This window comes from Sorex fumeus, unplaced genomic scaffold, assembly GCF_029834395.1.
Source record: "Sorex fumeus unplaced genomic scaffold, SorFum_2.1 ptg000024l, whole genome shotgun sequence".
Taxonomy (NCBI): Eukaryota; Metazoa; Chordata; class Mammalia; order Eulipotyphla; family Soricidae; genus Sorex; species Sorex fumeus.
This window is the reverse complement of record NW_026606081.1, coordinates 20,194,935-20,209,300: the sequence shown is the minus strand read 5'-3', so window position 1 is coordinate 20,209,300 and position 14,366 is coordinate 20,194,935. Positions and strand designations below refer to the sequence as shown.

Sequence of the window (14,366 nt, the reverse complement as noted above, 5' to 3'; positions counted from 1 at the left end):
ATTTATTCCTGGCTTTGGCTCATGGATCACTCCTGGAGATGCTTGGGGGACCGTATAGGATGCTGACATTGCACCTGGGTCAGCTGTTGAACCTGGGAGGGAGGGAATGAGGGAGGGAGGGAGGAACGCCTCCCATACGGGGTGGCAGGGTTGGAGCCCAGGTTGGCAAGGCAAGTGCCCTTCCTGCTATACCACTGCTTGGGCCCTCCTGAGACACATCACTTGTACAAGGGGAGGCCCAGAGCAGAAATGTGTGTACTGAGACCACCATTGCTTGTGGACTTCTTCCCCAGGCATGTCAGACAATCCTGAGGACACACCAGCCATGAAGCAAAGCTTCTCTCACGTGACCTGGCTGTGATGCTTGTGTTGGCAGCAGTGTGACACTGTGCTTGGTGGCGGGCACCACGCCGCTGGACTGCAGTGTCAGCACACTAAGAGCTCTGGCCAACCTGGAGGGAACCCACATATTCGACATTACTTTGGAGCAGTCTCTGATTGCCACAGTTTCATTATAGCGGCACAGACAGTTGCATCTATCTTTCCAACAAAGTTCTTGTAATATCCACAACCCTTTAAAATAAAAACTGCATTCTTTTAGCAGAAAGTCAAAAGAGCTGATTTTACTGAATAGTTAAGTCCCAAACCAAGGTTATTCAGGAATTTTTTACTTTGATTTCAACTTTTTTTTTTTAAATGGTAGTGGGTTGTTCGGTTTTTGGGCCTCCTCTGAGTGCTGAGGGGGGTTATTCCTGGCTATGTACTCAGGAGTGACTCTATTGGGCTGAAATGGTTGGAGATCATGCTTTGAGTCTAGATAGTGACAGGTACAGAATAAATAATATAAATAAAAAATAGAAATTAAATGTCTATTAACGTAGATTTGGTTCAGTAGTTTATTCATACAAAAATACTATATATCCACTAATATGTGGTAAAAGAATAGCACTGTAGCACTGTCCTCCCATTGTTCGACTTGCTTGAGTGGGCCCAGTAACGTCTCCATTGTGAGACTTGTTATTACTGTGTTTGGCATATCGAATACGCCATGGGAGCTTACCAGGATTTGCCGTGCGGGTGAGATACTCTCGGTAGCTTGCCGGACTCTTGAAGAGGGGCAGAGGAATTGAACTGGCTCAGCTGCGCGCCCTCAAGTCAAACGCCCTACAGCTGTGCTATCACTCCAGCCCTGTAAAAGAATATCCATAATAATAAAGGACATTCACAGCTAAAGAAATCAGGTCACTGTCCACTGTCGCTGTCACTGTCCTTCCGTTGTTCATATGGAATAATCCATCTTTGGCTAAAAACATTTGTAGGGAGATAGTTCAAAGGGCTGGAATTCATGCTTAGTATGCAGGAGGCTTGGATTCAGCCTCTGGTATCCTATGATCCCCTGAGTATTATTTAGAGCGATCCCAAGCTCTAAGTCTCTGAGTTCTTCTGGGTCTGGCCCTCCCCACCTCCAATTTTTTTTTTTTTGGTACAGTGTCCAAGGTGTGACTTAGTGGTATAGCATTTACATCAAATGTGTGAGAACCTACATTCTGTTCCTGGCACTAAAACAAATTATATGAATATATATGTATATACATATGCCCTATATATAATGGTTGGTTTCTTTTTGCTTATGTTCCATATATTTTTAAAATGTGTTGCTTGGCTTTACTACAAAATTTGTATGCTTATATTGCAAAAACAGTTATTATTTTTGATGGCCACATGCACTACTGGCAGTACTTGGGAGACCATATCTGTTGGGGATTAAACCAGGGCCTCCCACATGTGAAGCATGAACTCTTCAGCTCTTCAGCCGTCTCCTCAGGGGTGGCACATCAGGCTGTGCGCAGGGCCTATTCCTCGCTCCCTGTGTAACCAGGGGAAATGCTGCGGGTGGGGAGCGTGGACCTTAGGTAGTACTGGTGATTTGAACAAGGGTCGGTGTGATGCAAGCAAGAGCCTTAACCCCTGGACTATTTCTCAGACCCCCCATTTATTTATTAATTTGGGGGGCCACAGAGTTACTCCTAACTCTGTGTTCCGGAATCCTTCCTGGCAGGGCTTGGGGGATATATGTAGTGTTGGCGATTGAACTCAGTGGGACGTGTGCAAGACAAACTTTAGCCTGCCTTCTGTAGTGTCTCACTGGATCCCTATTTATTTTTGTCCAGTTTTTGGGATATGCCTGATGATACTCAGAGCTTCCTTCTTCCTCTATGCTCAGGGATCACTCCTGGTGATGCTTTAGGGGACCCTATGTAGTACTGGAGGTCAACTGTGTGCTGATCCTGGCTCGAGTACCCCATTTGCTCTGCACTCTCTCTAGTTCCTAAACGATTAATTTATTGTTATCTTAAAAGTATTTTAAATTTTGCTTACTTATTTTGGATTTTGTAGACGATTTGGATTTGGATTTTGTGTTCCTGGATTGAGCAGACGCCATTGGACTACACTAGCACGCGGCAGGGATGAATGGAGACATTACTGGCGCCCGCTTGAGCAAACCGATGAGTAACAGGATGTCAAGTGATCAAGTGATTTTGGATTTTGCTACACACCTAACAGTGCTTAGGGGTTATCCCAAATTCCTGGCTCTATGCTCAGGAGTGACCCCTGCTGGTCCTCAGGGGAACATATGGCCTGCTGGGGATTGGAACCAGGGTCTTAATCCTTGCAACAGGCAAGGTGAGCAAGTGCCTTACCGCTTAAAAAAAATAAAACTTGTTTTAATTGAATCACCGTGAGATACAGTTACAAAGCTTTCATACTTGAGTTTCAGTCATACAACGATCGAACACCAATCCCTCCACCGGGACCAGTGTTCCCAGTATCCCTCCCAAGCGCCTTATCGCTTGTGTTACCTCTTGCCCCAAACAATTATTATTATTATTTTTAATTAAGGAAGAAAGAGAGGGGCAAGGAGATGATTCAAAGGACGGGCGCACATGCTTTCCATGTGGGAATCCTGATTCTGCAAGTAGGTTTGGAACAACACTGGGTATGGTTCCCCCAAAACAAAGAGAAAAGCCAGTGATCTTAATACATACTATAGATTGTGTGTGTGTGTGTGTGTGTGTGTGTATAGATTGTGTGTGTGTGCAAAACAGGTGAAAAGGCTACAATCTTTTAGGTCGACAGTGTAGTTTGTGTGTGCCTGAGTTCCCATAGGCACTGAATGGCTTCAATAAAGAAAAGTTCCTTGGGGCCAAAGAGATAGTATAGTGGATGGGGCAGTTGCCTTGCATGCAGTGGACCTGGTTCCAATCTTGGGCATATCATATGGTCCCCAGAATTTATCAGGAGTAATTTCTGAGTCAGAGTCAGAAGTAACCCCTGAGCGTCACTGGGTATTGCTCCCCTCCCAAAAAATAAGTTCTAAATTTCAAGTAAATAAATAAGTCATGTTGATTTCATGTACAGCAATACAACAGTATTATAAAAGTTTTCATCAGATGAAAATAATTTTTCTAATATGTATAATGGGCTGGAGTGATACTACAGTGGTAGGGCTTTTACCTTGGGCACAGCCGATCCGTGTTTCATTCCTCCGCCCCTCTCGGAGAGCCCGGCAAGCTACCGAGAGTATCTCGCCCGCATGGCAAAGCCTGGCAAGCTACCTGTGACGTATTCAATATGCCAAACACAGTAACAACAAGTCTCATGATGGAGACGTTACTGGGCCTGCTTGAGCAAATCGATGAACAACGGGAGGACAGTGACAATATGTATGATGATGCATATAACTAGATTTATTGTGGCACTCTATATGTATGCATAAATTTAATATTTATGCTGAAAATCTGAAACTAATATTAGCACTGTAGTACTGTCCTCCCGTTGTTCATCAATTTGCTCGAGCAGGCACCAGTAATACCTCCATTGTGAGATTTGTTGTTACTTTTTTTGGCATATTGAATATGCCATGGGGAGCTTGCCAGGCTTTGACATGTGGGCAGGGAGCTTGCCAGGCTTTGACGTGTGGGCGGGATACTCTCGGTAGCTTGCCGGGCTCTCCGAGAGGGATGGATGAATTGAACCTGGGTCAGCTGCGTGCAAGGCAAACGAAACTAATATTAAATACTAACATTAAATACTGTTAAATACTAATAGGTAAGGTAAAGGTAAAGGCCCTCCCGTTGATCGTCGATTTGCTCGAGCGGGCCCAGTAACGTCTCCATTGGAGACTTTGTTGTTACTGTGTCTGGCATATCGAATACTCTCGGTAGCTTGCCAGGCTCTCCGAGAGGGCTGGAGCGATAGCACAGCGGGTAGGGCGTTTGCCTTGCAGGCAGCCAAATACTAATAATACCTCATTAAAAATAATTAGAACAAAGACAGAGAATGAGGTGCTTGCCTTGTTCTCTGCCAACCTGTTTGATCCCTGGCACGTCATAGAGTCCCTTGAGCCCTGTCAGAAGTGACCCTGAGCTTAGAGCCAAGAATATACCCTGAGCACTTCCGGGGGTGGCCCCCAAACAAAACAAGATTAGAACTATAGCAAGAGCAAAAACAATGATGTAGGGCTGATCAGATAGTGCAGTAGGTACAGCGCCTTGCACATGGCTGACCTGGGTTCGATCCCCAGCACCACATAGGGTCCACTGAGTCAGTCAGTAATGATGCCAGAATGCAGAGCTAGGAGTAAACCCTGTGCACTGTTGGATGTGGCCCCCAAACCAAAATCAAACTAAAAACAAAGATGCATAAACATTCTTTTGTTAATTTAATCACCATAAGACCTTTACAAAGCTGTTCATGACTGAGTTTTCAGTCATAAAATGTTACATGCATCCCTCCACCAGTGCACATTTTCCCAGTTTTCCTCCCACCCCTCCAAATCCTTCCTGCCCACTTGCATCTATGGAAGACAACTTTCTTCTTCTTCTCTCTCTCTCTCTCTCTCTCTCTCTCTCTCCCTGTTTCTCTGTCTCTGTCTCTCTGTCTCTCTCTGTCTCTGTATCTGTCTCTGTCTCTCTCTTTCTTCTTTTGTGCAGTATGTTTTGCAATACAGGTGCTAAGAGATCATCCTGTTTGTTCAGGATGTTCAGTATTTTTATCAGGAAGGTATAGCTGGAGTAACTTTTTTTTTTAACTGGGTGGCAGCTTTGGGGTGTGGATGTGACTGTGGGGGGCTTCTGGAGGTCCAGAGAGGTGAGGGGGTAGCCCATTTCAACTCCCAAGAAAATCTAAAGATTTCAATCACAAAACCCAAATTGCACATCCAAATTTTCAGGATGAGGTTCGTCCCAAGATGGTAGAATCTAACTGGGGGCATGGTGGTGATTTTGGACTGTGGGAGCAAGTAGCTTCAGGGGACTCTGCGTGGGTAGGCACCAGGCAAACCCAATCTCCTCTGATCTACCCTGTTCTATTCAGCTTTGCATGGGTTGTAGATTAACTGTAGTTCAGAGATTAACTGCCTATTTTGACCTCTTTCAAGATTTATTTATGGGTCTCTGGAGCAAGGCCAATAAATGAGCTTGTATGGCTGAACTGGAGGTGGTTTTGGGTGTGGCTCCCAGATACTTAACTTTTGACAATTTAATTCTTCAAAAACTTGGTCCTGAGTTGTTGGAGTACTGTCAGGTACATAGTGGTGACTCTGTGGTGTCAGGGAGGCTGAGGGGCACCCATCAAGCTGCTGTTGCCCTTGGCACCCCCCACCCCTCCCTGTCCATGTTGATCGCTGAAAAAACTAATTTGTCGCACAAAGAAAATCTGATTAATGCAAAATTTACTCAAAAGGAAAAAGGTAAAGTGATTTTTTTCATTTATCAAGTAAACACTTTTTAATTTATCTTTTGTTTTGGGGCAATGCTCATGGTTTGGTCATATCCTGGCAGCCTTGGGGACTCTTCTGGGATGCTGGATTAAAGTTGGGAGGGCTGCAAACAAGGCACAGACCCCACTTGTTATACTCTCTCTAGCTCCCATTTTTTTTTCAGTATGGATTTCAGAGGCCAGACATACAGAGGAGGGGGCTACGGCTCTTGCCTCGGATGTGGAGGGGCCACTGGGCCTCCTGCACCACATATTGTCTCTGGAGCACTGTCAGGACTAGCCCTGAGCACCTTCCCGATGGCCCGCCAGTCTCCCCAAAGGTAAGGGTTCTACAACACCAAGTTCACCGCTTAGTTGATGGCTTTCCTGTCCCTTTCCTAATATAGGCTGTATCTAAGCACAAGTGAGAACATCACTTATGCTGATAGAGGATCGCGTTGAGGAGGTTCAGCCCGCACGTGCGTATCAGATGCTCAAAAGCTTCTTTTAATTCAGCAATTTCTAGATTAATGCAGTCTCCCCTCCGTTTCTCTTAATCCTGCTGGGAAACACAAAAAGTCTGATAATGGTTCTGTTATGACCCAAACTCTAAACACGGGCCCAGGCTCACTGCGCAGCGACAGCAGCCAGGACCGACCATTGGCTCAGCCTCCGACCTCGAAGCGGGGAGGGAGGGGGGGGCTGTGCGCCCTCGCGGGAGAGGCGGGAACCCCCTCTTCCTGCCCACAGCACAGCACAGCGGGGGTCTGGGACCCCAACCAGAGGACAAGAGGTGCCTGCACAGCCCCCGCCAGACGCCGCAAGCGTGATTCCAGGCTGTGGCGGGGCCTCCCCAGGACCGTCGTTCCTGGAGACCGAGAGAGCCTACTCCCGGCCCGGGACAGGGTGGCCGCCGCATCACGTGCTCCTGGTGGGCGGGGCCAACGCTGTGGGCGGGGCCCCGGTGCGCGCGCACAGGCGGAGGCGGGGCCACGGCCGCGGCAGGGGCGGGGCTCAGGCGCGGGGCAGGCGGGCGCATGTGCGCGCGCGAGTGCCAAGCGCAGGCGCGGAGCCCGTTGCGCGCGCGGCGTGGGCGGGGCACGAGCTCGACGCGCAAATGTGGGCGGAGCGATGGCAGCCGGCGTGGGCGGAGCACACTGGGGGCGGGGCGCCGGTCTGCGCGCGGGCTTGTGCTGCCCTCGGCGCGCTTCCTCTCATCTCGGCGCCGGGTCCGATTGACCACCTCGGAACCTCCCGCCTCGGCGAGACCCGCCTCCGCTCTCCTCAGCCCGGCCCCGCCCCGCCTTCCATTGAGGCCCCGTCGCGCTCTTAGACTCCGCCCGCCTCTTGATGAGGCCCCACCCCCCACGCCTCAGCCCGGCCCTGCCCCGCCTCTTGGTGAGGCCCCGCCCCACTGGCCTCAGCCGGGCTCCGCCCCGCCTCTTGGTGAGGCCCCGCCCCGCTCGCCTCAACCAGGCCCCGCCCCGCCTCTTGGTGAGGCCCCGCCCTGCTCGCCTCAACCAGGCCCCGCCCCGATCGCCTCAACCAGGCCCCGCTGGCGTGAACCCGGTCCCGCCCCGCCCCCTGCTGTGGCCCCGCCCCTCCCGCCTGAGCCAGGCCCCTCCAGCCCGGCCCGCTCCGCCTCTTGGTGAGGCCCCGCCCCGGTCCCTCAGCCCGGCCCCGCCCCTCCCCCTGCCAAGGCCCCGCCCCACTCGCCTGGGCCAAGCCCCGCCCCACGGAGGCCCCGCCCAGTCAGGCAGCATGGCGGCCGTGGAGACGCGGGTGTGCGAGACGGACGGCTGTAGCCGCGAGGCCAAGCTCCAGTGCCCCACCTGCATCAAGCTGGGCATCCAGGGCTCGTACTTCTGCTCTCAGGTGGGCGCCCGCGCCGTCGGCCCGCCTCCCGCACTCCCGCCGCGGCCGGGACCCGGGCGGGCGGCGCGGGTGCACGCGGGCCGTGGGCTGGGGCGGGCGCGGGCCCGGTGGCTGCTCCCGCGGCTCCCGGGGCAGGGGGCTCCGGGCACGGCGAGGGTCCCGGGGCGCGGCGAGGGTCCCCGGACGCGGCGAGGATCCCCGGACACGCGAGGTCCCCGGATACGCGAGGTCCCGGGACCGGCGTGCGGGCTCCCGGGCAGGTGGCGTCCGTTCGTCCGGGGGAGATGAGGCCTCGGCGCAGGTGGGGTCCCCGGCGCAGGTGAGCTTCCCGGCGCAGGTGAGGGGCTCCGGCGCAGGTGGGGTTCCCGGCGCAGGTGAGGGCCCCTGGCGCAAGTGAGGGTCCCCGGCGCAAGTGAGGGTCCCCGGCGCAGGTGGAGTCCGTCCGTCGGGGGGAGATGAGGCCCCGCGCAGATGGGGTCCGTCCGCCTGGGGCAGGTGAGGGTCCCCGGGGCAGGTGGGCGTCCGTCCGTCCGGGGGAGATGAGGCCCCGGCGCAGATGGGGTCCGTCCGCCTGGGGCAGGTGAGGGTTCCCGGGGCAGGTGGGCGTCCGTCCGTCCATCCGGGAGAGGAGGCCCCGGCGCAGGTGGGGTCTGTCCGTCCGGGGGGAGGAGGCGTCCCCCACCCCCCACCCCCACCCCCGGCGCTGTCTCTGCCCGCCGTGTTTGCGACCCGGGAGTGGTGGGAACTCTGGAAGTGGGCGCAGAGGTCCGTGGAGCCCAGTCCTCATTTAGAAACCTGAGTTAGTGGGGTGAGTCACTCTCAGTGACTCAGTTTCCCTCTGACGGACCGACAGACCTGCCGGGCCGCGAGGTGCGCGGGGTGCGGGCCCGGTGGTCCGCACCGGGATCCCTGCCCTCCTGCTCGGACCTCTGCTGCCGCGGTTTAGGAAGCACATGCTCTTCCGGGGTGAGCTGGGCAAGAGCAGAGTCCAGGACTTGGTCCGTCCCTGCCCTTGTTAATCACGCCGCGATCTTGAACTAGTTGAGCCGCTTTTGTTCTCCTTTTCCACCACTGGAAAGAGTGGGAGAGGATTTTCTCTTATTTGATAGTTTTTCCGAGGACCACATTATCGAGTGAAATGCTGATAAAATGTGAAGTATTTTTTCAAGGATGCCAGTTTTAACACTGTATAAAAGTTTAGAGAGTAAAATACAAATATATTACAGTATACACATGTATTTTAAATATAAATTAGGTAAATAATAATGGTGTGTTAAAATAAAGTCCTCAGAGTAATATTGTAGGAAAGCGATTGTGAAAGATCCTAGCTTTGTTGTATAGGTTTTGATTTTAGTTGAGATCTGATCATTGACCTTGTGTGTAGCATTTGGAAAAAGTTGCACATGGAGAAGTGTTGCTTGATCTAAAAATAGCACCAAGATTACTCCACATGCTAAGCTGGGTGTGAGTCCTTTTGTTTTCTTAAATTAATGTTCATATTTTGATTTGTGGAGGTTTATGTGGAAACATAGACTTAAAACCATAAAGTTTGTCTTTTGGTAATTTTGTATCATCCAGATATAATAATGTGGTTTATATTGTGTTGAAAATTAGGCCAGGGGACTGGAGTGATAGTACAGTGGGTAGGGCGTTTGCCTTGGATGCGGCTGACCCGGGTTTGATTCCCAGCATCCCCTATGGTCCCCGAGTCAGGAGTAACCCCAAGCATCTCTGGGTGTGACCCAAAAAGCAAAAAAAAAAAAAAAAAGAAACAAAGAAAAAGAAAATTAGGCCATACTTTGTAAGGCTAAGTAAATTAATTTGTACAGACTCTAAACTGCTGAATTCAAAAAGGGTGAAATGTATCCTCAAAAAAGAAAAAAGAAGATATTCGGGGGTGGCAGGAGGAAAATTAGGGACATTGGTGCTGAGAAAAGTACTCTGGTGAAGGGATGGGTTGTTGGAACATTGTATGACTGAAACGCAATCATGAACAACTTTGTAACTTCGTATTTTGGTTGAACTGTGGTTCAGTTAAAAAAAAGAAAAGAAAAAAATGGTACTTTGGTGACCTGAGCCACAGTACAGTGGGTAGGGTATTTGCCTTATAAGCTACCAACCTGAGTTCAATCCCTGACACCTAGTATGGTCCCTTGAACCTTCCAGGAGTGCTCCCTGAGCACTCTTGTGGCCCTCCAAACAAAAAAATCAACAACAAAAAAGATACTATGAAGCTGTATTCATCAAGGCTACCTTTTTTCTCTCTCACTCCCTCCTTTCCCTGCAGTGCTCAGGGATTACTCCTGATTCTGGAATTACTCAGGAATTACTTCTGGCAGTGCTCAGGGGGACTATATGGGATGCTGGGCTCTGGGGAATCAGATGTGCTGCTGGGGAATTGAACTTGGGTCAGCTGCATGCAAGTCAAGCTTCCTGCCTCCTGTACTCTCTCTCTCGGTCTTCAGGTTTTAGGTGAGAGGCTACAACCCAGAGCCTCACACATGCCAGTCTCTTCCATTGAACCACCCCCTAGTTTGGTATTCCTCAGTGAAAAGAACATTGGCTCATTGGTGTTTGGAAGAATGCTAAGGCACTTGTGAAAACAGGTAGGATTTGTTCAGTATGGTAGGGTGGAGGTATCTTACTTGCATGGGTTCTGCTGGTATATCTCTGATTTTGTCTCTAATCTGTAGTCAAAAACTGATTGACCTCATGTTGTCTCTCACGCTCACTACTACCTCATATATGTATTAAAAAAAATTGTTTAGGTTTTGGGCCACACACCCCATGTATTAAAAAAAATTGTTTAGGTTTTGGGCCACACACCCCATTGTGCTTAGGGCTTACTCCTGGCTCTGGTAAGGGATTGCTCCTGGAGGGCTCGGGGTACAATATGGGTTGCCAGGGCTCAGACCCACGTCAGCTGTGTGCAAGGCAAGTGCCCTGTTGCCTTGCACTATTGCTGTACTGTTGCTCCAGCTCCCTGCAGGTAGTTTTAAAAAGTTTCGTACCAAGTCAGTTACAGTGATTTCAGTTGCAGTGAACTATAATTTCTGACCTTTTCAGATCTGTACTCTCAAAAAAAATCAACCAAATCAAACTTTTAGTTCAGAAGTTCTTTTTTCTGTAGTCTGATTGTGCCTGTCTTTACCCATAACAGATAATGCCCGGTTGCTGGTAGGGGTTCTAACCCTCTTCTAAGTCCAGTTTTATTTTCTTGCTCTAACCAGCAGTTATCTTTGTACTCAGGAAGTTGTTTTTGTACTCAAGATGACACCTGTCTCTAGAATCACTGCTTTGTAATTTATTTTTTTCTTTTGAATGTGGGGGGATGGGGTATCCCCAGTAGTGCTCATGGGCTCTCTCCGGACTTGGTGTTTGGGGTAGCTGGGTTGGGTGAGGCTCTGCTTGCGAAGCATGTTCTTAAGCCCTCTAAGCCATCTCCCAGGCCCCACAAGTATGTCCTCAGCCCCAGCTTGGGGCTGATGCACTCACTGCTTTCCTCGCCCACTCTCCATCTCTGTGATGAGTACTAGGCCCTACCACCATGACCTTCTGCACCAGGAGCAGGCTGTCTTGTACTCTGTGCCTTGTTCTCTGGTGCCGACATTGGCCTACTGGCTAGCTTATCTTTGCGAACAAACAGAGCAAACTATAATGCCTTTCTGGAAGACTTAGCAGAAGAAGTAAGCCTTTCCCAGTATCTCTGTCATATCATCTGATTTCCTTTATAACATTGTGTACAGTCTCTATGTTTTAGATATCTCTGTATCATAGGTGAATTTCATGAATAAGCTCTCTTGTTTACCATACTATCATTTCTCAAGATAGTTATATATATGCAGTAGGTGGTTAATGAATGTTTGACCCAAACAAATATGTCAGAAAATAGAATAGACAACTAGACTGCTACTTTGATTCATTACCCTATTACCTCCTTATTGTGTGACATTGGGCAAATAACCTCTCTGTTTTTCTGTAGCAGGCTTTTAAGTGATGCCATTGAAAGTACATGAGGATTTTGGTGAAGACTAAATGCTAAGTGTATGTAAATCAACCAAATCAAAGTTTTTGTTCAGAAGTTGTATATTGGCAAATCCAACCCATATTTGCTCTCATACTGTTTCATATGCTTAAGAAGGTAATTTTAAGTGCTGAATTTTAAGAAGGTTTGTTTCTTTTTCATATTTTTGGTTATACTCAACTGTGCTCAGGGATCATTTCTGGCGGGGCATGGGGGACCATATGGGGTTGGTAACATGCCAGGCAAATGCTTTACTCTCTGTACTGGTTCTCTGGTCCCAAGAATATTCGTTTCTTTAACAGTAAAATCCATTTTCTTGAAAAATCAAGCTTTTCGGACTTAACGATTTTATTATATTTAAGAGAGTTTGATTTTATTTAATGGTAGTATTGTGCAGGGGGCCCCACTAACCACTCTCCGGCCCGCGGAGGTGGCCCGAGGATTGACCCGATGGTGCAAGGAGGGACCAACCGAATGAACACAAAACACAAGAGACAGAGTACAGTTTAGAAACAGAGAGAAAAAGGGACAGAACTTTATTGGGGGCTACAGGCTGTTTATATAGGGTCAGGGCAGCCCAGTCAGGAGCGAAGCAATATAACCATACATGGTAAGGTCAGTAACAAGAGCTTTACCTAACTTTCAAGGTAAACATTTGTACATCAAAGGGTCTTATGGCTGTAGGTGCATCCTGAGCTTTACATTTGTATATCAAAGGGTCTTAGGGCAGTAGATGCATCCTGGAGGTTACTATAGATAAGGCCAGATAAGATAACTGTCAGCCTGATGTTAGTTTGCTATAGATCAGGCATCTGCTGAGGTCAGGAAGCCCTGGGAGACTGTCACCAATGTCTGTCCCAAGCAGTTCCTAACATGGGAACCTTGGCCAGGGTTTATGAGAGGGCTCTTGGCTTCCCACAGTATTGTATACCTACTTCGGAGTTTTTTAGAGTTTTAAAAATATGTCTTGGTGTTTGAGCCACACCTGGCAGTGCTCAGGGCTTACTCCTGGCTCTGCACTCTGGCAGGTTCAGGGGACCATATGGGATGCTGGGGATTGACCCAGGATGGCCACGCGCAAGCCAAACACCCTGACTGCTGGACCATTGCTCCAGCCCTTCTAAGACTTTTTTTTTCAAAGCTTAGCTATGATTTATTCATTTTTCCGTTTCTCTAGTGTTGTACTGACTTTAGTATGTATGTGCTGACTTTATTAAATAGAAGAGGAGAGATCTGTGGGCCTGAGAAAGCAGGTAAAGAGCGTTTATAGTCCTAGTGAATAGCCCAAGGAGATGCCGTGCATCTTTCCTTAGTTAAAGGACCCCTGGATATAACCTGAGCATTGCAACCATTTATAGACATATAAACTTGGTACACTGTGGGGCTGGGAGATGACTCAGGGTTATGTCACATGCTTTGCATGTAGGAGCCCTGGGTTTGATCCCTGGTACCGTTCGTTAGGCACTGAGCACTGGCATAGCCCTGGAGTACAGCTGTGTGTGACCCAAAAATTATAAACCTAAATCAAATAAATTGTATGCTGTGAATGGAAGGAGACTGGGTTTGGCATCATTTTTTGCTACTATTCCCTGATTTTGTAAGAGGTGCATGGTGCTCTGTGATGGAGCTGAGGAGACCCAGAGGCTCGGTGTGCGTTCAGTGAGTGGTTTTATTGTGTGAAGAACCTTGTATCCAATAGGGTAGCTATTGAGAAGGTGTGAAAATATCCAAGATTTGGAAATATTCAAGAGACAGTACAGCGCATAGGATGTTTTGTTTGCTTTGTACATGGCCAACCAACCACACATGGTCCCTTGAGCACTGCCAGGAGTGATCCCTAGCATTGCTGGGTATGGTCCCAAACCCAGTTAAACAATATTCAGGGAGACGTATTATTCGTTTATGAACATGTTGAACAAATTCTTGTAACAGGTTCTTTTTGTGGTGGGGTGGAGGTGTGTTGTGGGATATATATGTGATGTTTGGGGGCTAATCCTAGCCTGGCACTTGGGGATTGCCCCTTGAGCTGCTTGGGGGATCATGTGGTGCCGGGGATGCATGGGCTCTTGGGATCCAGGCCTCCTGCATATAAGCTTGTCCTCAGCAATTAGAACGCTTTCTCCACCCTTTCTCGGTGGGTGCCTGGTTGGAATTGGAAAGTGAGAAAAATATTGCCGTTCTAATAGGCAGCTCTTTGAAACACAGCTCTGCTTTCAACCCCCCCCCTTTTTTTTTTTGCTTTTTGGGTCACTCCCAGTGATGCACAGGGGTTACTCCTGGTTCTGCACTCAGGAATTACCCCTGACAGTGCCCAGGGGACCATATGGGATGCTGGGAATCGAACCCGGGTTGGCCGCGTGCAAGGCAAACACCCTACGCTCTGTGCTATTGCTCCAACCCCTCAAAAACCCTTTCTTACTGGGTAGCAGGGTTCCTGACAGTTCGGTGTATTTCTAGAATTCATGCTCATTCATGGAGAGGCAGCCATAGCATATTATACTTTCAACATTACAGGCATTTTCTTTATATTCCTTCTGTATCTGTCTGCCACCCTTGATAGTATTGTAGGGTGTTTTGTCACAATTAACATGGCGCCTCAGAAATAAAAGGAGAGGAAGAAGGTATGAAAAGTGACTTTAAAAATTTTTATTAAAAAAATAGAGGTCCCACCCAGTGTTCTTAGGGACCCGTAGCCACTCTTGGTGTT

The 14,366-nt window shown here is 49.1% G+C and overlaps 1 protein-coding gene across 4 annotated transcripts in view; it reads left to right on the top strand.

Annotated features, from left to right (window-relative positions):
• Window positions 1–7,505: 7,505 nt before the first annotated feature.
• The window catches only part of METAP1 (methionyl aminopeptidase 1), a 50,792-nt gene continuing 43,931 nt past the window's right edge, over window positions 7,506–14,366 (top strand). For 2 of the 4 annotated variants that reach the window (XM_056114407.1, XM_056114406.1), the window contains exon 1: window positions 7,509–7,635. In XM_056114407.1, the coding sequence (XP_055970382.1) occupies window positions 7,522–7,635 (114 nt within the window). In that variant the 5' untranslated portion in view covers window positions 7,509–7,521. Of the gene's footprint in view, window positions 7,636–10,120; window positions 10,242–11,617; window positions 11,777–14,366 lie in introns of those variants that run through there. The other 2 variants (XM_056114408.1, XM_056114409.1) reach the window with 2 other exon arrangements.